The 23,139-nt window shown below is 36.0% G+C and overlaps 2 protein-coding genes across 9 annotated transcripts in view; one reads left to right on the top strand and one right to left on the bottom strand.

The window, feature by feature from the left end:
- Positions 1–23,139, top strand: part of KIAA1958 — a 144,145-nt gene that overhangs the window by 14,315 nt on the left and 106,691 nt on the right. The window lies entirely within an intron of this gene.
- On the bottom strand, positions 16,481–17,214 carry LOC306645717 (phosphatidylinositol N-acetylglucosaminyltransferase subunit P-like). Its single transcript, XM_079113720.1, has one exon. It carries the CDS (start codon positions 17,090–17,092, stop codon positions 16,688–16,690), a length of 405 nt encoding a protein of 134 aa, XP_078969846.1. The 5' UTR covers positions 17,093–17,214; the 3' UTR covers positions 16,481–16,687.

Below are 23,139 nucleotides of genomic sequence, written 5' to 3' on the forward strand. Positions count from 1 at the left end.
ATATTAATTTTTGTAAGTCAAATATATTTGACCACCACTCTGATCTATAAACGGGATATTAATGGCACCTCTGTGCTCTTTGCAGTATCTGATACAGAAAATAAATATCCTGGCTGATTGCTGAGCCATGTGCATCTGTCTGTCTTTAGTAGGTACCACCAGTTTCCCAAGTCATTGAATCAGTTTATACTCACACCACCAGTTAAATGTTTATTCCAGTTTCACCTCTCAAAATTATCCTTTTGAAAAACAATTTGACAGAATGTTTCAAGGGCCATAAATATGTTTGTAACAGTTTATCTGGTAATTCTATTAGTTGAAAAGATAGAAAAAGATATATGCACAGAGACATTTATTAAAGCAGACTAAATCTGGCCTGCTGTGACCCCAAACCATTCATTGTCTGTGGCTACTTTTGTGCTGCTACAGTATCTGGACTCAGTAGTTATGATAGAGACCTTTCAAAGCAGAAAATATTCTGACCCTCTCCATAAAACATTTGCTGTACTAGAACATTACTTGTAGTGAAAGATTGGTGGTATATTGGTTAATACACCCATCAGTAGGATATCAGTTATATAAATTTTTGATGAAATTGGATATAGCCATTTACAATGATGATTATGGAGATTATTCCACTAGAAAATACTGGGCAGTTGCCACGTATTAGGTACTTTTCTAGGTACTGGGAAATCAGTAAAGACAAAACCTTGGTTTAAATAGGGAAAATGGTGAATAAACAAGATAAGTAAGTAAAATAACATGTAAAGAATAAGTGATAAGAGAAAAAGCAGGGAAAAGGGATAGATATTTCGGGATGAGAACTTGACATTTTAGATAATGTTGGCAAGAAAAATCTCACTTAGAAAGTGATTTTAGAGTGAGAATGTAAAATGAGTGAGAGGGCTTGACATTCAAGTGTCTGGAGGAAGAGGATTTGAAATGAAGGGGATAGCAAGTACAAAGGGCCAGTTGGGAATGTGCCTGATGTGTTCTGTTAACAACAGGAAGATCAAGGGCTACATCGGAGTGAACGGGACAGTGGCAAGAAGCCGGATGGGTGATTGGTGGTGGGGTGAGGAAGGCAGACCAGGTAGAATCTTATGGCAAAATGAAAAATCCCTATTCTAGATTTTTCAAGTAGTGAGGAGAAAAAAGGATAACCTTTAGGTCCTCCATTTTTCCTCCTTCCCTAATCATGAAATTATTTCAAGCTATGCCTAAGGAAAAGATTGGAAGAAAATGCCCTAAAATATTAGGAGTATGAATATGCTACAGTTATGAGTTATGTGTGTTTCCTTTTGTTGTATGTGTTGGTCACCTTTCCATCTGTGGGACCTAGTACCTGAAAAAACAACTTGAAGACGGATTCCTTTTGGCCCACAGTTTCATAGGTTTCTGTCTATAGTTGTGTGGCCTACTTCATAGGCCTGTGGTGAGGCATAACATCTTGGCCAGGAGGGTATGGCAGAGCAAGACTTCTCACCTTCTGGTAGCCAGGAAACAAGAGGGATAGGGATGGCCTGACCAGATACACCCTTTAGGCATTCACGCACAGCAACTCACCAGGCTGTACCTCCCCAAATTTCCACCAACTCCCAGTCATGCCACAGGCTGTGAACTAAGTCTTTAGCACAGCCTTAGGGAGGACCTGTGTGTCTGGTACTGACTGGGAATTGAAGTGCTTTACCACTCAACTATACCCCCAGCCCTTTTAAATAACATTTTATATCATGAGACAGGGTCTCCCTAAGTTGCCCAGTCTAGCCACTAACTTGTGATCCTACTGCCTCAGTCTCCCAAGTAACTAGGATTATAGGTGTGTGCCTCTATGCCTGGCTGGAAGACATTTTAGATCCAGACCATAACACTATATTTTTTATAATTTGGAAAGAAAAATAGGTGTTAATTTTGTTTTTGTGGTACTGGGGATTGAACCCAGGGGCACTCTACTGCCAAGCTATATCCCCAGCCTTTTTCATTTTTTATTTTGAGTCAGGGTTTCACTAAGTTGCCAAGATTTGCCTTAATTTGACTCTATTTTATCATAAAAAGTATCTTTAAAAACCTGAAGGATTTGGCATATTTATGTCTTTGAAGATCTTAGAAATAAAGTACTTTCTTTCTTTCTTTGGTACTAGGGATTGAACCCAGTGGTGCTTAACCACTGAGCCATATCTCCATCTCTTTTTTATATTTTTATTTAGAGACAGGGTCTCACTGAATCACTTAGGGCCTCACTAAGTGACTGAGGCTGACTTCAAACTCTAGATCCTCCTCCCTCAGCCTCTCAAGCCTCTGGGATTACAGGTGTTGTCCCTGTTTCTGGCTAGAAATCAAGTGCTTTATATCCTCCCCAGATTGGTTGTAATCTGATTTTATTGACGGTGGGCAGCCATGTGTTAAACCATGTAAAGAATTGTTGGATTTTTAATTATTAAAAAATAATTATTCACATGCTTGAACCAGAAGGAACTGTAGAAATTATATTATTCCCCTTATTTTGTGGGTGAAGAAATGGTCTGGAGAAGTGAAGGGATTTAGGCTTCTGGTTCCCTTTGATAGGTATTTGTATGTTTCACCACCATTTAATTTGGGACTCTCTGGCACTTTGAGTGATTTTTGTCATTAATAATTTACTAATCTTGGCCAGGTACAGTGGCACACACCTGTAACCTCACTTCCTTGGGAGGCTGAGGCAGGAGGATTGCACATTCAGAGCCAAGCTCAGCAATTAAAGGAGACTCTTAACAACTTAGCAAGATTGTGCTTCAAAATAAAAAATAAAAAGGGCTGGGGATGCGACTCAGTGGTTAAGTGCCCGTGGGTTCAATCCCTGGTACCAGAAAAGAAACACACACTAATCTTTGTCATAAAAATAAAAACTTTGGAAATAATGAAATCTAAATCATTTCATGCTGATCTCTCAAGTGCCTAAACCACCATAGCAACTATGGTACCCTTGTTAAAAGCAGACTTTGGACTTAGCCTGCCTGGCTTTAAACTTTGGTTCTTTATTGAACCTTGTTTCTGGCCCTTACAAATGCTTGACAGCTCTACTTTTGTTTCCACTTTTACAAAGATAGGGATACTACTTAATATATACCTTATTGGATTGTTGGGAGGATTAAATGAATTCATGCAAGTAGAGCGCCAGGCACATGGGTTAATTATTACTGCAGTTTAAATACCTAGAAGGGACGGTATTTGAATGCCTGATAGTAGAGAAAGTTGAGTCCAACAAATTTTGAATTGCATGGTTTAAAGTCTATTATGTCTCCCTAGCTGGACTTTATAGTTAACACATAGTAATTTATTAAGAATATTTTCAAACTAATCATTTTAATCAGTGTAATAATTTCAAGTTGTATGCTGTTATGGCACATAGATGGTCAGTTTTTTACAGTTGGTTATAAAATTTTGGCGAGAAGGATGTTTATTTGTATTTGAATAGGAGAAATACTGTGATTTAGGTGAGCAGCCTGAGTCATGATGTGGTGACCTGTGGGGCAGGACAAGTGGTAAAAGCTTAAGCAGGATCCAGTCCAGGCAGTCCTAGGAAAAAGAGTGCTCGTTTACTGGAGCAGGCAAGAGCTTTGTAAGTATCTAGGTCAGGTGGTAAGGAGTATGATTTAAACAGACACACAGTGTCATGAAGGGGGATCAGATAGAGAGGGGTGAGGGGTATAACCCTATCCTTTGAAATATGCCACCAAAATTCTGGCATTTGGGTGTCCTGTAACCTCAGAGATTGAAGACCACTGAACTCCTAATAATGGACATAATTAAGAATGAATAATTTTTAAATAAAATGAATTTTTTAAAAAATATATGGTAAAGGTTTTGGTAAAATTTGAAGTATGAGAAAGATGAAATTTATAGAGTACTCGACAATTTGTGAAAACGTCAGATAACTTTTCTTTGTGATAGTAAAGGATAATTTTGTAAATGTAGTGTGTCCCTAATGTATTTTGTGTTTGTGACCACTAAGGAATTGCACGAAATTCTGTTATTTTTTGTTGGGAAAAATGAAGTTTTTTTACAATTTTTTTTTTTTTTTTAGTACTAAACCTTTAGAATTTTTACTTGTTCAGCCTTTCCCCTTGTTTCCTCCCCCGCCCCCATTTCATTTCATATAGTTGAATGAATGCAGAGAGTCTGCATGTTTCCCGCCACACTAGTTTGGTAAGAAAGTTGTTGCCCTTCTTGCAGAATCATGGCTTATAATGTAGGATTTCTGTGGACACATTAATTCTGAATAGAAGCTGAGATTAAGCTTAATTAATGGTAGTTTTGATAGAGTTCCTAACAAACAGGTCTCAGGTATTTTCGTATTCAGTACTTATTGATATTGTAGCAACTGTGGTATTTAATTGAACTTGAAGGTCACTTGGAATTTTCCTAGTCCATTTTAGTAGCCCTCTCAGATCTTTCTTTCTTCCTCCCTCCCTCCCTCCCTTTCTTCCTTCCTTCTTTCCTTCCTTCCTTCCTTCCTTCCTTCCTTCCTTCCTTCCTTCCTTCCTTCCTTCCTTCCTTCCTTCCTTCCTTCCTTTTTCTTCTTTTTTTTTTTTAAAGTGCAATGCAGGGCTGGGGCTATAGCTCAGTTGGTAGAGTGTTTGCCTTGCAAGCACAAGGCCCTGGGTTCAATCCCCAGTACCGCAAAAAAAAAAAAAAAAAAAAAAAAAAAGTGCAGTACAATATTTATGATTTAAGCAAGCAGCTAAGCTAAGAATTTTCAGAAGCAGTGTGGGGATACATTTGTTTTCAGAGACCCTCATGAATTAGACTCCGAATTAGTCTCTTTCCCATCTTGTCTTATAAACCATGTCCTAGTCCAAGAAGTGGCATATGACTTGGATTCTCCCATAAGACCTTTGCCAGTAATTCTTTTCAGGGTTTAGGTTATGCATCATCTGCACATAAGAATGATCAGGAAGGATATGTGGAATCATAGCTTTTAAGAAATGACTATGATTATTTTAGTTTGCCTTTTTTGAATGGAAATTTTTGTTCTGTATTATAAATGTGCAGCACCAAGGGAACTACATATATATCTACTGGGATATCAGTTATACTTTCTGTGTCTGTAAGATCAAAATGTGACTCTGAGATATTGTATCTTTTAGCTTTACTCAGTAATTCCTAATCTTTTCATGTTATTTTTTTTTTACCCTTTGAGAATTGGATAGCATCTTTGACTCTTCTCAGAAAATGCATATACAGCATACAGGTTTATGCATTTTAGGAAATAGGACTTCCCTGATGCATATACTAATAGTCTCTATTTTATGTATTTGCATTTTAGCATGTGACTTATTCTAAAAATAGAAACTTTTGAGGTTTGAGGTAGGAGTTGGGAGAGTAAGCTTCTAAAATTTTTACTTTTTTGAGGGAGGAGATTAGAAATCCATTTAATTTTTTTTTTCCTGAAAAAATCTAAAGTTGTTTTGCAGTATTGTGGTGTGGTTAAATCATTCTTCTGCACTGTAGATTATGGAAAAATAGTCTCACTACTAGTGTGTTCACAAAGGCAGTCTAGCAAGGGAAAATTAAAAAGCTTAAATTCTCATTTTCATTGCTAAGGGAATAAAGATGGAGAATTCATTATGTCAAGCATTACAAATAAGCATGTATTAAAGCAGCTACATACGATGATGGCATATTGTCAGAATACCCCAAGAAAGATAATTTGCATGGAAGATGATTATTCAGTAGGGCTTTAATTTACAACAGCATTCCACTATTTAATTGAGCCCTTTTACACACACTGCTTCACTTCAATGACTTGCGTTTGCTCCCTGCATATGTACAATGCCATAAGGGTGGTTAAAATCCAATTCAGTCTAGCTGGAAGGTGAAACAACAGCTGAAAGTCATGTCATGAAAATATACATTATTAAACATCTATGGATTGGTTTTGAAATCAGTTTTATGTTGGCTGGCTTACACTATAAAGCTGATTGTCTAATTTTTTTTCCTGATAAGATTTTTATGTAAGATTATTTGACTGTGTTGGTCACTAGTCAGTGTTTATGGTTCCATTAATTTTTTTTTCCTTTTACTTTGGTAGGCCAGTCACCTACACTTGTTCTTTTGTGAAGTAAGGAAACAGCATGCATTCATAGCCATTATAGAAAAAAATTATTTGATCATAAAAAAGATACTAAAATATTTAAACAAATAACTGACTTGTCATTAAAGTACCAAGAGGGCTGGAGATATAGCTCAATGGTAGAGCACCTGCCTAGCACATGTGAGGCACTGGGTTCGATCCTCGGCACCACATAAAAATAAATAAATAAAATAAAGGTATTATGTCCATCTATAACTAAAAAAAATTTTTTTTTAAATCTCAAAAAAAAGTGCTGAGAAAGATAATTTGTACTAAGAATACTTGCTTATTCATGTATTTGGTACTGAGAGTGAACCCAGAGACACTTTACCACTTATCTCCAGCCCCTTTTTTCTTTTTTTCCCCTACTTCTTTTACTGGTGCATTATAGTTGTATGTAACTATAGGGTTTGTTGTTACATATTTGTACATATACACAATATAGCAATGTAATTGCCCAATATCATTCCTCGACACTTTGCTCCTCCCTCCCTTCTTCTTAACCCTTATGCCCCTTTCCTATGCTGGTCTCCCTTTGATTTTCATGAGATTTGCCCCTACTATTCTTTTCCTTTTTTTTTTTTTTTTTTAATTGGTTCTTTTTAGTTATACATGACAGTAGAGTTCCCTTTGATATAAGTAAGAATGCATGGAATATATCTTATTCTGATTAGGACCCCAGTCTTATGGATGTACACAATGGGAGGATTCACTGTGGTGTATTCATATATGTACATAGGAGAGTTTTATCAGATTTTTCACTGTCTTTCCTATTCCTGTCCCCCCTCCCTTCCCTTCATTCCCCTTTGTCTTATCCTGTGAGCATCTGTTCGTCGTCTCCCCTGCTTGTTGTGGGTTAGCTTCCACATACCAGAAAACATTTGCCTTTTGGTTTTTGGGGATTGGCTTATTTCACTTAGCACGATAGACTCCAGGTCCATTCATTGACGGGCAAATGTTATGACTGAGTAATATTTCATTGTGTATATATACACCACCATTTCTTTATCCATTTATCTGTTGGTGTGCGTCTTGGTTGGCTCCATAGCTTAGCTATTGTGAATTGTACAGCTATAAACATTAATATGACTGTGTCACAGTAATATGCTGATTTTAAATCCTTTGGATATATATTGAGGAATGGGATCACTGGATCAAATGTTGATTCCATTCCTAGTTTTTGGACCCAGCTCCTTTTTTAATTTTTATTTTTTTAAATTTTGAAACAGGGTCTTGCTTAATTTGCTTAGGGCCCAGCTAAGTTCCTGAGACTGGCCTCAGATTTGGTAATTCTCCTGAGTCACTGAAATTGTATGTGTGTGCCACTCTGCCCAGCTACTCATAATAATTTTTAAAAAGGACTGTATAGATGTTTAATGTCGTCTCTGTCTTCAAAATAGTGTGTGGAAAAGTTTTATCATAGAGAAGTTTTGGATGAGCCTGGGACAAACTTTTTGTGAACATTCCTTCCTTGAGACATTTAAAATACACATGGTTGTGAGACGCCAATAGCCAGGCCTATTCTTAATGAGGAAACACCGAGGGTATGTGCTAGTAAGGAAACATTGAAGGCCTGCAGATTAAGTCTGAAACAAGATAAGGATGTTTGTGATTACTATTGTTTTAGGGGTCCTATCTGTGTGGTAGGATAAGGGAAGAAAGAGATAAATATATTGAAAAGGAAGCCATATGTTGATCACCATTTGCAAAAATAGTGATGGACTAGAGGAAAAGAACATTCCTGAGAATAAGATGAAAATCCCAAAGTGGAGGGAGGGGAGATTGAAACATTTTCTTTTGGGTGCTTGCCATGTTTTTTGGTGATCGACACCTTTCTGCTGAAAGTGGAGAGGTTGAGGATGGAATTGTGCAAATAAGAGGAATGGAAAGAAAAGGATTTGGAACAGCTGTTATAATTTTTTAAAAAATTGCTTGGAATAGCTCCAAGAGTTCAGCCGAGGGTAAATTAATATGACGACACTGGAGTCAGCCAGTGGAGGTTGGTCCCGGTGAGTCAGGATGGCTCCTGGGTTCTCTGAGCTTAAGCAGTGCCTGACCTGTGTGCGCAGGTTAGTAAACTACCTGAATGGTTAAAGGAGTGGTTCAGCCGCTTTCACAGGGGTTTGCTCCTGACTGCTGATATTTTACTTCATGAGACCCTGAATTGTAAGTAAGGTAAGAGAGAAAGGAAGGATGGGATTGTTTGGAAAGAGAAACCTGTATGGTATTTTAACTTGAGCAAGTTTGTCAGTTGGATGTCTCCAATATGTACAAAAAGGCCTAGATGATAATTCCTTCTTTTTAGGGTTGTTATGAGGATTGACTAAATCAGATATCATAATAGGTATGAACTATTTCCTCACAGTGCACTGCATTTAGTAAATTCTTAGTAGATAATAAACTTTTTTTTTTTAGTTGTTGGTGGACCTTTATTTTATTCATTTATTTATATGTGGTGCTCAGAATCTAACCCAGTGCCTCATACATGGGAGGCAAGTGCCTACCACTGAGCCACAACCCCAGCCCTAGATAATATACTTTTAAAAACAGAAGCAATAATCCCTGCGTGCTTGCTTCTTTCAAATAGCAATCTTGTCTCCCATACATATCTTCAATATTTGTCGTCTTTTCATTTTCTCTTTGCACCCTGTGTTTCCAGGTCTGCCTTTGCATCTTGAGAAGCTTCTGCTTGAGCCTGCTGCTACTTGTTCCTGTTTCTCTCCTTTCTTTCAGTCTTATTTCTCAAATAAATAGATTACATTGCTGTTTATTGTCTTATCATTGTCTCTCTAATCCCAGAGAATTTGACTACTTTTACCTCTCTTCTACTCAGTTTCTGCATAGCTGAATGTAGGTATTAGAAAACAAATAAAATAAGGAGACAGTAAGTGCCAGGGAGAAAAGTAATTCAAACTAAGGGGGATGGAGGTGATGGGTATATGTGGGGAGGTTTACTGATTTTTGTGCTGTCTGGGAGCCTTTCTAATAAGGGGACCTTAGCAGATCAAGTGAAGGAACAAATCATGCAGAATTGTGGGGAGAAGACCATTTCAAGTAGACAGCACAAAATACTTCAAGTGTGTGTTTGAGGAAGAACAGGGAGGATTTTGCAGAAGGAGAAAAGCAACTAAGTGGGGGATGACATCAGAGAGGTGAGTAGGTGATGTATTGGTAGCTCATGGACATTATCTTCTGCTTGCTTCTGTTTCCTCTCAGAGTGAGGATGGGGCAGAAAGAATTGGAGTTGTGAAGAGATGTTCAATAGTAAAGCGAATGTCAATTTGAGCCAAGTGTGATCATGGGGCAGCAGCACCAACTTCACCTGAAGATGTGTTGAAAATGTAATTTGTGGGGTCCGTCCTAGATCTCCTGTATTAAACTCTAGGGGTGAGAGCAGTCTGTGTTTCAGCAAGCCCTCTGGGTTATGCACAAAAATGTTTGAGTTAGGGAGCTAAGAATAATTAGTAGGTAGCCCTGAGGACCCACTTGAATTCAATGGTTTTAACTTTAATGTGAAAATAGTCATTATGTTATGTTGAAGCAAGAAAGGGATTAGAGAATTGAGTGTGTACAAGGGAATGTTTAAAATGATCTATCATGCTATCTAAGTTGCATAAAGAATGAAATAAGGACAGGGCATGTGAGGACAATGAAAAAAGGGACGGATCAGTTGGATTAAAGAACAGGATAGTGGAAGAAATTCTGACACAGACCTGATTGATTGCAAATTTCAGTTATTTCCTGCTTTGATAACCAGTATTTCTTGACTTTAGAATTTCATATCAGAACAAGTAATTTTGAGTCAAAAGTTTTGCATTCAAGTCCTACATTTACTTTTAGCTAGTTTGGGGTAAGGTATTTAACCTTTCTGAACCAGTTTCAGTATCTGTACAATGGAACTAGAAGTAACTGTTAAGCCTCACAGTTGTTTAGAACATGAAATAAGTAAATAAAAAAAAACGATTTGTGAAATATGGAGTCCTCTCTCCTAGTGTGAGGCCTCTACTGTTTTCCATATTACCTTTCTCCCCTTTTATATCTTATATTTTATTCATGTAGTACAGAGGCCTTACCTCATGGCTATGACAAAAGTATGAGTCTTGTAGATGAGTAAGGAAAAAGTATTTATGATTATTTTAATTATTTGTCTTAAAATATTGTCTTTAAAATACATTAGAGATTCATTCTGTAGGCCAAAAACAAGTGACTGGGAGCAGATTTACTATCCTTTTTTAATTTCTTATTTGACTCATGTGTTATTCAAAACTGTTACTGCCTTCTCTAATATTTGGGACTTCCAAGATATCTTCATTTTCCATTGTGGTCATAGAACCTTTTTGCATGATTTGAATTTTTCTAGTTTATTGAGATATTAAGTCATTAATATGTAGTTTTACTTTTATCTTTATTCCTGTTCCATGTGTACTTGAAAAAGATATATATCCTGCTGTTGTTGAGGGAAATGTTCTCTAAAGGTTAATTACATAAAGTTCGGAAGTATTTTGAACTAAATTTAAAATAAATTTAAAAATTTCAAATGCAGCTAGTAGTACTTTGAGAGAACTCTATAGAAAATAAAAATAATACCTCAGTTTCTATCTTATGAAATTAGAATACTGAACAGAAAGAAAATTTACAAAGAAAGCAAAAAAATAAAAAATAATTGAAAGAGATAATAGAAAAGGATGGTAAAATAAATGAAATAAAAAGCTGGTTCTTTGAGAAGCTCATTGAAAATAAAAAAGGGGTTTCTAGCTAAACTGATCAGAAAAACAGGAAATACAGATTATCAGTATCAGGAATGACAAAGGTGACAATGAGTTCTCCAGATGTTAAAAAGATAGTAAGAGACTACTATGAACAATCTTATTCCATTAGTTTGACAACTTACGTATAACAGACAGATTACATGACCAATACAGTTTACCAAAAATGACTTAAATAAGTAGAAGAGTCTGAATAGTCCTATATCCAGTATAGAAATTGAATTTGTCATTCAAAACCTTCCCACAAAGAGATCTATAGGCCCAAATGGCATTACTTGGGAAGTGTATCAAACATTTAAGGAGGAAATAGTACCAATTGTATACAGACTTCCAGGAAATATGGAGAGGAGAGAACCCTTCCTAATGATTCTCTAGCATAGATACCACAATGAGGCAATGTTATTAAAAGTAAAGATGACCAGAGAACATTATCTCTTATGAACGTAGCTGAAAATTCTTAATATATTTTTAACAAGTGAAATTCAGCAACTCATAAAAAGAAATATACACAACAAGAAGTGGGGTTACCTCAGGAATACAAGTTTGGTTGAATCCTGAAAACTTAGGAAATGCAATTCATTGTGTTAATGTTCAAAGAAAGAAAACTTATCATTTGATTGCAGTAAAAGAATTTGACAAAGTTGAACATCTGTTCCCGATTTAAAAAAAAAACAAAAAAACTCAGCAAACTAGAGAATAGAAGGAATCTTCTCACCCTTCTTGCATGTATGAAAGGCTTGTACCTAACTTTATACTTAATAGTGAAATAGTAGAAGACTGATGCTTTTCCTTAAGATTAGGAGCATTCAGTTTAGTGCTGGAGTTTCTTGCCGGTGAAATGAAGGAAAAGAAAAAAAAAGCATTCAGATCAGAGGAGGAAAAAAGATTCAGATTGGAAAGGAAGAATTGCCAGTGATGTAGTTAAGTGGTAAAGTGTTACTTAGCATTTATAAGACCCTGTATTCAATCTTCATCAAAAAAGGAAAAAAAAAAAAAAAAAAAAGAGGAGGAATTAACATGGTGTTGTATTCACTGACAACATGTAGCATATCTTGTGGATTGTGGAATCTATAGAAAAAAATACTAAAACTGATTAGTTTGGGAAGATTGCAGAGTATAAGTTCAATATATAAAAATCAGTTTTATATCTGTATATTAGCAACAAACAGTTGGACATTGAACTTTAAAAATACTATTTGCAATAGCATAAAAAATTACTTAAGAGATGAAGCTAACAATATACATCTAAGATATACCCTAAAAATTGCAGAACATTGCTGATAGAAATGTAAAACAAGTAAATGAAGAAATACTCTGTGTTTAGGGATCAGATAACTCACTATTGTTAAGATGCCATTTCCCCCCCCAAATTGATCTGTATAGTTTCAGTGAAATCTCAATTAATATCCCAGCAAGCTTTTTGGTAGAAATGGAGAAACTGATTCTAAAATTTGTATGGAAATGCAAAAGAACTTAGCCCAGCAAAATAATTTTGAAAGAATAAAGTTGTTGTCCTTATTTCCTGGTTTAATGACCTACTATGAGGTTGCTGTAATGAAGACATTCTATTGCTGGTGGAAAAAGCATAGAGTTTAGAACTAAGCCCACCAGATATGAGCAATTATTTGACAAAGGCAGAAAAATAATTCAGTGGGAAAAGGATAATATTTTCAGCAAAATGTGCTCAAGAAGTTGGATATCAATATGCACAAAGTGAACTTCAGTTTACACCTTCCAGTCTCTACCTTATATTGTATGAAAATTAACTTAAAATGGATCATAAAATTGATGTGAAACCTAATACTGAGATTTCTAGGGAAAGTATTGGGACAAAATCTTGGTGACTTTGAGTTATGCAAAGATTTCTTGGATGTGATTAAAAAAAAGTTCTATATAAGTAAAATTTGATAAATTGAACTTAAAATTCAACAAACAGAATGAAAATATAAATCAGTGACTGGAAGGAAATATTTTGCCTGTTATATATCTGACCAAAGACTTGAATCTAAACTAATTCTAAGTAAAGAAGGTGAGCTAAAGATTTGTACATTTCACTGAAGAATATATACAGGTGTCAGATAAGCACATAAGATGCTTGATGTTATTAAAAAATGGAAATTAAACTACCATGCCAGGTATTGGCTAGGAATTAAGTAACTACGATGGTTCTCATACTCTACTGGTAGACATATAAAATAGTACAGCTGCTTTAGCAGTTTCCACTTTTTTAAAAAAAAATTGAATTCATATACCTACCATATGATGCTAAGTATTTTTCCCAGAAAAAAGTAATACATGTGTATATATAAAGACTTGTATGTACATGCATGTTCATGGTAGTATTATTTGTAATAGCTGAAACTGAAAGTAATATGTCCATCAACAAGTGAAAGAATAATTGTGATGTATACATATGATGGCAGATTTCTCATCCATGCAAAGAATGAACTATTGATATACCTAACAGTATTAATGGGTCTCACAATACTTAAGTGAAAGAAACCAGGCTATAAAACATATACCCTATGATTCTTATTTATTTATATTTTAGAAAATGAAAACCCTTTGTAGAGATGGAAAACTGTTTGCCTTGGGAGGAGTTTTAAGAGAAGGAGGGGAAGGTGGTATAATGACCCATCTTCAGGAAACTTGGGAGTGATATATATACTCATTGTTTTTATCATGGCGATTGTTTCATGATTATTTTTTACATATGTCATAGCTTATAAAACTGCATTTAAAATCTATATAATTCATTGCATTTCATTTATGTCATAATAAAACAATTTTTTGAAAAGTGAAGTAGAAAAGAGAAATGTGACAGAAGGTAGCTAAGTGTAAAATAACTTGCTTTGGAAATACAGTATATTAACTAAGCAAGATACTAGGAACCAGAGCACTTAGTGAACCTAAGCAACACCAACAAAAGCCTACTATTGAATGACTTTTGGAACCAGTATTATTCTTTGCTGTTGTTTTTAGTTAATTTCTTTGTTGATTGCTCTATAAAATGTGGTTTTTACTAGTATATGGTACTATCGTACTAGTATGAGATTTAACACAAATTGGATGCTTCTTTGTGATGTCTAACCTTAGACTCTTAACTTCCCAGTTTTCAGGATCTACATAGAAGTTTTGTGATCTAGTTTTTATGTGTTGCCAGAACATCACATTTCTAGTATTTAAGTATAATTTTACCCTAACAGAAACCTTATTTAAAAAAATACATGCTGAGCGTGGTAGTGCATTCCGATAACTCCTGTGACTCAGGAGTCTGAGGCAGGAGGATTGAAAAGTTGTGTGCCAGCCTGGGCAACTTAGTGAGACCTGTCTCAAAATAAAAAAGGATTGGAATGTAGTTCAGTGGTAAAGTACCCCTGGATTCAGTTCCCAATTACCTTCCCATCTACCCACCTCAGTATCAATGATTTTTAGACTTGCAGGAATTTTGAATTATCCTTTTTCTCTTCTGAATATTACTGTACCTAAGTTTTCCTTTCTTAGTGCGTGGAACATAGGTACTCAGTGATTATTAAATGAATCAGTATTGTCTAAAAGAGGCAAAAGACATGATGATCATGAAATTAAATTCCAAATCCTTCAGTTCTTTGAGCTATTTACAGCAGGGACATATCGTTGCTTCTGCAGGTTGTAACAGTGAAAAGCTGGCATATTTTTTGAAGTTCAAAGACATTTTTGTACTGTTTTTGATAAAGCAAGCAATAACTGTATAGTAATAATTTGATACCAGTGGATTATTTCTATGTAATTGTTAGATTATTATAGCATCTAATTAGTATTTCATTAACTGCTGTCTTAAATATCTTGTCTCTTGTTCCTAATTATACAGTATTACAGAAAGTAGACTAAAACAGTAGAAAAGAGTGGGTTCCGCCCCTGAATGACGTCATCTGAATTTAAGGTCAAGGAGTTCTCAAATTCTATTTGAGAAAAATGACAAAGTCAAACAGTTCTTGTTATTTTGTACTTGGTTGATTAATTAGATTGGTCATAGAAAGGAGTCAGCAATATAAATTGCTTTTATATTTTCAAAACCCTTAAGATGGAAAATAGAAAAGATAGAAGTAGACGAACATGCTACATACATACTACTGCTAAGGAAATACAATTAAATCTTTAGTCACATGGCTTTGAGTAGAAGTACTATCTTCAGTTGTGTTAAGGTAATCAATGTAGTATAGTCTCAAATAACTAGAGACAGAATGAAATTGATATTTTACATTAGTTGTAAATTATTTATCATGGGATGAAGCAACAGCATATGCCTGATGCTTTTACCACCATCAACTACATGATACTTTCTACTCCAAGTGAGGGGTTATATTGCTTCTAAGTATTTTTTTTTTGTTTTGTTTTTTGTTTTTTTTTCCAGTAAGAGTTTTGGTATTCTTTCTAAATTAACATCCACAAACTTAAACTACAGATAGGAGAACAGAGGAAGAAGCACTGAAAAAAATGCAAAGGAATAGAGAAATGAACAGGGTTTTGAAACTTAAATACATGGATTTTTCTACTTTATGTGTTGTGATTCTAAAAAAGGAAATCCAGATCACCAGGAAAATACTGAATACAAGTGTTAATTTTTAGTTTTCAGTAAAAACAAAGTCAAAATATACAGAATAAAAATGGAAGCTAGAAATACTGAAGTCCTAAGTTTTCCTTCTAGGAATGCTTTCTGAAAGACCGTCTGTGGTTTGGATCCAGACAGCATATGTTGGTTCTTTTCAACATTCTGTCCCTAGCACCTGGCATAGTGCTGGGAGTAAAGAGATATTAAATAAATAATGTTTATACTTGATCTTTTCTTCTTTACAGTACAGTCTATGCCGTCTCCTTTGTTTTGTTTTCTATCTTGTTAATTTCTCCTTTACCTATTATAAGTCCTGGTTTTTTTTATCATGCTTCAAACTTATTGAGTTTAATACTCAGTTTACTTTTCAGTCTTTTAAAGACATTTTTAATAAAAGCATGTAAGGCAGTCCATTTTCTAGGGTCTACTGCTTTACCTGTTCTCCTTGGATTTTTTCTTCTTTAATTTTTCTCTTTCATTTTCTTTTTTCCCCCCATACTGGGGATTGGACCCAGGAGCACTCTACCATTAAGCTATACCTAGTGCCCTATTTTATACTTTTGAAGTCCTTAAGGTAGTCCTAACTTGGATTTAGATGACTTGCTTTACTTGTTGACCTCATGGGCAATAGAACTGGCCTACAGGAATTAGCTCTTTTTTGTATACTTTTGGCTGTTTACAACTCTTGGCTTTGGCATGCTCCATGCTTGAAGAAGGTCTAGTTAAGTGATTAGTTGCAGTTTGTGTCATATCTTCAAATATATATAGAGAGGATAAGAGCTGCTTTAAAAAAAAAAAGTTGTGGTCAAATATACATAACATAAAATTTAACATCTAAACTGTTAAGTAAATAGTTCATTGACATTATGTATATTCACTGCTTTCTTTTGTGATGCTATAGAAAAGTGAGAGACCTTTCTTAAATGGAACAGTACTGTCCAGCAGGACTTATGCAGTGGTGGAAATGTTATCTTTCTACACTATCCAGTACAATAGTCATTAGCATAAGGATTCTTTTTTTTAAGGTAATGAAGTATTTTATTTATTCTATTAATAATGAATATTTGAAAACATTTACAATATTAATCAAAATTTACTTAAGAGAATGACTTTTTTTTACATTTCAATATTGAGCAATAAGAGAAAATAGTATAATTATGGGCAAAATTATTCTGTCAAAAACTTATCATGCTTGATGGTAGCATGTTTACATGTGACTCACTTTCTGGTGTAAAGTTCTTTGGTTGTGAGAAAGAACATTTGGTTTACTTCACTAATAGGAATATCTCTTAATGCTGGGATGGCCTCCACTTGGTATTTCTTCTTTTGTTGGTTTGTAGCATAGTTATCTGCGATCGTATGAATCGAGTTGAGGGGAGAAGTACTCATCATGTTAATTCCAAATAAGAGTACATAACCAATTCCTATAGTAATAAGGAGGTAGAGAGGTAATGCGACTGCCCAATAGTTTTGAGGCCAGTAGGTTAAGCCTAAGGAGTTTAGCCAAGATTCAGGAATAAAAACCCACATAAGATAAAGTATGAAGCCAAACTGGGAGCTTAAGAAAAGAACAAAGCCATAAATCGCTCTTTCTGGCAGTGGCGACGGTGAATTTTCCACCATCTTCCCTGTGGCTTTGGCCAGTCCCAGGGAAAGGGCGGGGGGGGGGGGGGGGCAGCGCCCCCCGCCCGGGCGCAGGCGCACCGCGACCCTCGCCGGGAGGGAGCCAGCCAGCGCGGGGGCTGTGGGATTCTTGATAGATTGTATTTTTAGATAGCCTCTGTATCAGAGGATTAGTAAGGTGTTTTTGTTTTTTCTTTTTGGTGGTGTTAGTCATCAGACCTAGGACCTTTTGCTAGGTAAGCACCCTACCATTGAGGTATGTCTACTCTGTCCCCCAGCATATCTTTTAAGGATCCAGGTGAACCCTGGAACTCTCTAACGTTACTGAGTGCCATGAGGTGTCCAAAGAAGTCAGGGCTTGCCACTGTGGTAAATGAGGATTGGATTTTCTCATAGAAATAATCAAGTTTTTGTTGGCTATATTAGGTATATTACACTTCTAGTCAGCAGAGTGGCTGTGTGAGAGTTCTTTTTGTTTGTTTGTTTTGGGGTGACCTGAGAACTTAATCACTCTCTATATAATGTTTTTATTATAAATGCTCACTTGCATTCCAGACCAACTGATTTACTGTCTTTGGAATTATAAGTTATCCTCAAATAGATTTGCCTTGTGTTTTGTTTTCCCATAATCTCTCCACAGGGAATTGCAACCTGTTTGTAAGGTCCAATGCATGTTTATTCTTTAACTGGTGTCAAGAGAAGTTTTCATCAATGAAGGTTTAGATAGGTGTGCTACTTAATGACCAATCAGAAAATGCTTTTACTCTGCTGGTCATGAGTTGACATTTAACGTATTTATTATTTTCTTCTCTTAATTTCTAATCACCCATTATCCTTCCTCTCAGTACTATAAACACTAGAGATATATTCTCTCCTGGAATCCACAGCAGTTGACCTCTCTGTAAGTATACATGTCTTGATGAAATGAGCCTTTCCTGTGGTTTCATTTATTCATAATGGTATATTCCCAGTAATGGTGGGGACCAACAGTGGTCTGTTCATTGCCTTAATAATTTGGCTGTTTCTAATGATGACTTTCCTCTTGCTTTATCAGTGTTTATTGCTGTAATTATTCACATGTAATTTTGCCTACTACCTATTATATGAAGGAAAATTCATTAGATACTTTTTATGTGGTTTTCTAGCATTCACTGGATTCTACAATTTTGCTTCCTTTGAATGAGAAAAGCCATGTGGTATCCTTGATTATTGTTTCTATTTTGCAGATTTATTACATTGCAGAACCCAAATATGACTAGTCCTTGATTTGTTGAAAGTGAATGAACACAGAAGAGAAGGAACAGGCCAAAACTGTTGAGTACCTTGTAAGACCCTAGTCCTTGGGAATGGAGAGTCAGAAAGCTCCTGTTAATATTCTTTGTTCTCATGTACCCCGTTGATGAATTCTCCAGCTCCATCAAAATCATGAGTGTCAGAGGTCTTGGTGTCTGTATTAGTTTATTTTGTACTACTATAACAAGATACCTGGAACTGGATAATTTACAGTGAACAGAAATTTGTTATCTCACACTATTGGAAGTTCAGTAGTAAGATGCTGACATCTGGCATGTGCTTTTTTGCTGCATCATTCATTACATGGTAGAAAGCAAGAGGGTGAGACTGGGAGGGGGCAAACGGCCTTTTATAATAGCACCAATCCTACAGATCCCTCTTGCCTAATCATTTCTTAATGGTTCCACCTCTTTTTTTTTTTTTTTTTTTTTTTTGCAGTACTGGGGATTGAACTCAGGGCCTTGTACTTGCAAGGCAAGCACTATACCAGCTGAGCTATCTCCCCAGCCCGGGTTCCACCTCCTAATACAGTTATAATAGCACTTAGACTTCAACACAAGTTTTGGTGGAACAAACATTCAAACCATAGAAATGTCTGTCTCTATAGTTATCTAAACTTTTTTTTTTTTTAAACAAGGCTTTTAGAAAGGAATCCTCTTGGACCACTCTGCAAGGTGCTAAACAAGTTGAAGTTACTGAAGTTACTCAGACATGAATGTTATATATCAACCTTTCATTTTAACTTTCAAATAGTGTTGTTTGGAACACTTTCCTATTTCAGCCCTTTCACATTGACTGTTCTCTTTGCCTGGAATTTCTATGTACTCTGTTTCACATAATTTGGTCTTTTGCATTTCTCAGCTTAGGGATCATCTTTTCAGAAAAGTCTGACCTAACCATCCTGTAATTTTTATCTTGGCACCTTGTTCAAATTCTTTTCCTGAAATTAACCACATCCGTGATTATTTAGCATTTCTTTATTTTATCTTAAATGTATCCCATGGTTGAGCTTTAGGCTTATATGTCAACCTACCTGTTGTGCATTTGTACATTTTGTTTATTCTCAAATATTTGTTGAATATTAGATGCTAAAAGGATAGACATTCCCCTTTACCTTGTGGGTTTATAAATTATAAAGCAAATAATGGTTATCAAATATAGTTCACCCTCATTATTTACAGAGTCCTTATTTATGAATCCACGTATTCACTAAAATTAATTTGTAACCCCAGAGTCAGTACTCCCAGCACTTCTGCAGTCATTCATGGATATGGGCAAAGTAAAGAAAAATCTGACTGGCCTCATGCACACATTCCCAACTGTGTTACAGCAAGACAATCCACTGCTTCCTGTTTAGCTCACATATTGTAAACAGATATTTTTGTGGATTAATTAATGCTGTGTTTTTTGCATTTTAGTATTTTTTTTAAGTGATTCTGTTGTTTACAGTGCCGCCCAAGCACTTTAGTGCTAGTCTCCTAAGACTGTGATGTGCCTTATGTAGAAAATGTTTTTTTAGATAAGTTCCAGTCTGGCATCTGTTACAATGCTTTTGCCTATGAGTTTGGTGTTAATCAATAATATATAGCATATTGAATAAGATATTTTTAAACAGAAATGAATTAAACAAGGTTATGTATTGATTGGTTGTCAAAAAATGACATGAACAAATGTGGTGGTGTATGCCTGTAACTCCAGCTACTTGGGAGGCTAGCTGGGCAACTTAGACCCTATCTCAAAGAAAAGTTTAAAAAAAGGACTGGGGGTAGCTTAGTGGTGGAGCAGTTGCCTGGCATGTATAAGGCCCTGGGTTCCATCTCTAGTACTGCCCCCCAACTAAAAAAACCCTTACAAAACAAAAACAAAAAATACAGTGTGACTGGAGATTTGCAAGAATCTAACCCTGCCTTTCCTCCTCCAGGAACAGTGATAAGGATTTGTCCATTTGGTAATGGCAAAATATTTCTGATGTCCTGTAGGCACAGTGGTAAAGTGCTTGCAGTGACTTTGTGGAATATAACTAACCAAATAAGAAGAATCAACTCTAGGGCTGGGATTGTAGCTCAGTGGTAGAGCACTTGCCTAGCATGTGTGAGGCACTGCATTGGATTCTCAGCACCACATATGAATAAATAAAAATAAAGATCCATCGACAACTACCAAAAAAAATTAAAAAAAAAAAAAAAGAATCACTCTACTTGCAGATTATTTTAAGTGCAAAGACAAGAGGGTGCTGTGATGGAGAGTAATTGGTGTGATAGGAAAGAGACCTTTAGTTGGACCTCATGGGAGGTGACATTTAGGCTGAGATTTGTAGAATAAGAAAAAGAACATTTTAGGCAGAAGGAGTGGCTCTTAACCAGAAAAGTGCTTGATAGTTTTAAGGAATTGAAAAGACTATGACTGAAGGAGGAGAGCACAGGATGAAGTTGAAGGAGGAGGCAGGAATGTGATTATATGGCCTTTAAGAGACTATAGTAAATTTAATTTTGGAAGATATAAGGAGCAGCCATTGACAGGTATCAATGGGGTGAGATGGTCTGCTCTGTTTTCAAATGGTAATTCTGTCTGCTGTGAGGGGAATTGTTAAAGAGGGCAAGAGGTGAAATGTAAAAATGAGTTAAGAGGCATGGTTATTTAATAATTGCCTAGTCTTTCTCTGTTACTTCCTAAAATAGTTCTCATCAGTAGCTCATCACTATTGCAGTTGAACATCTTTGCTTTCATAACTTCATGCTGATCATCTGCTTAATCCCTGCCCCACTATGACTCCAGAGAGATGTGATCAATTGAAGCCACCATCTTGACCATTTCACTGCTCCCTTAGAAACCATTCCTGGAGGAAGGGAAATGTTGGGGAGTGATATTGGCCAAACTATATTGTTATATTGTGTGCATGTATGAATGTCTAACAATAAATCCCATTATTATGTTCAACTATCATGCACCAATAAAAAAGATTGTGAGGGAAAAAAAACACTTCCCAGTGACTCTTAGGCCTCTTGATGGCCTGTTGCACACTACCCCACCACACCTTTCCAGTTCCACCTGGTGCAAACCACTACCCCACCACACCTTTTCAGTCCCACCCATCACTGTGCTTTGCCCTGTCTGCCCACCCAGAAGTTGATTTGGGCCCCCATGCCTTTCTTTGCTCTTGCTTGAATCCTTTGTATTTACCATCCTATGCAGGACTGGATGCTCCTGCTATACTGACCCATGATACCCAAAGCAAGTAACTCACACTTAACTATTTTGTGTCATTATCATCTCTGTATTAGCCAGCCTCCCAACTTCTTTCTTCACAATTAAACTGTTAATGAGTTTAAAATTTTTTGAGTAATATATAGTATTGCCCATTGTCAATTTTGAATTGTGGTGAAGCTATAACAAATGTTGGTTGAATGAGTCTGATAATGCTTGCCTTTTAAAAATTTTTTATTAATTTTTGGTGGTACTGGGGATCAAACCCAGGGACTTGTACATCCTAGGCAATGCTTTACTACTGAGCCATACCCCAGCTCAAATGTTTGCAAATTTTCTTGACCAGAATTAGGTGATACTTTTCCTTCATAACATTTTTTCATAAATTTATAGAAATAAAGGAATAATTAGGAATTATTGAAATAAAACCAGTATCATAAAACATTTTTTTATTCAAAAAATATTTATTGAGTCCAGGAGATGTTCTAAATATGGAGTATAAAGTAGTGAAAAAAATGGCATCCCTGCCCTTTTGGAACTTAGATGTGTTTGTGTGTTACTTACCTATGCCTGAATACCCATCAGTTTAATAAGCCCGTATGTATGTACATATATATAATTCATAAACTTTAAATTGTAGTTTGAGTTACAGAAAAGTTGGAAGAACAGCTCAGACTTGATACCCCATACTCAGTTTCTCATAATGATATCTTTCCTAGTGTGACAGCATCTGTTGTAAATAAAGAACCGATATTGATACATTGTTATCAACTGAAGTCTATATTTCCTTGTCTTTAGTTTTTACTTTGTGTCCCTGTTCTGTCTAGGATTCCATCCACAAAACCACCTTATATTTAGTCACCATACACTAGGCGGCTCTGAACAGTGGCAGTTTTTAAGACATTTTTTAAAAAAATCACCTTGACAGTTTTAATAAGTACTGATAAAGTATTCCATAGAATATAAGACATTCCTCACTTTGGGTTTGCCTGACATTTTTCTCATACCTGGACGGGGATTATTGGTTCTTGGCTATAAGAATACAGTGGGAAAATGCCCTTTTTGGGGGGATCGGGTGGGGTGGGTACTGGGAGTTGAATCTAGGACCTTGCTTGTGCTAAGCAAGTACTCTACCATTAAGCTACACCCCAATCCTTTTTAAGTTTTTGAGACAGTGTTTCTCTAAGCTGTCACAGCTGAATTTTAACTTGTGAGCTTCCTGCCTCAATGTCCCCCCACCCAGCAACTGGGATTACAGGTGTATGCCAGTGCACCCAGTTGAAACGCCATTATCACCTCATATCATAGTACATGGTATCACTATGAATTATCACTCTTGAGGCCCTGATCATTTGATTGATGTGTTATCTGTCAGGTGTTTTACACTGTTTCCTTTCTCTACCCGCTTTGCTTTTTAAATGAAGCAGCCCACACTGAAGGGGTCAGGGGTGGTGTCCCACCTTCTTGAGAAGGCAGCAGCTACATAAATTGGAATTCTTCTGTCCAGTGAATTGGTCTGATTTTCCCCCATTTCATTAGTCATTTATTTA

This window comes from Sciurus vulgaris, assembly GCF_902686455.1.
Source record: "Sciurus vulgaris genome assembly, chromosome: 15".
In the NCBI taxonomy this organism is placed as follows: Eukaryota; Metazoa; Chordata; class Mammalia; order Rodentia; family Sciuridae; genus Sciurus; species Sciurus vulgaris.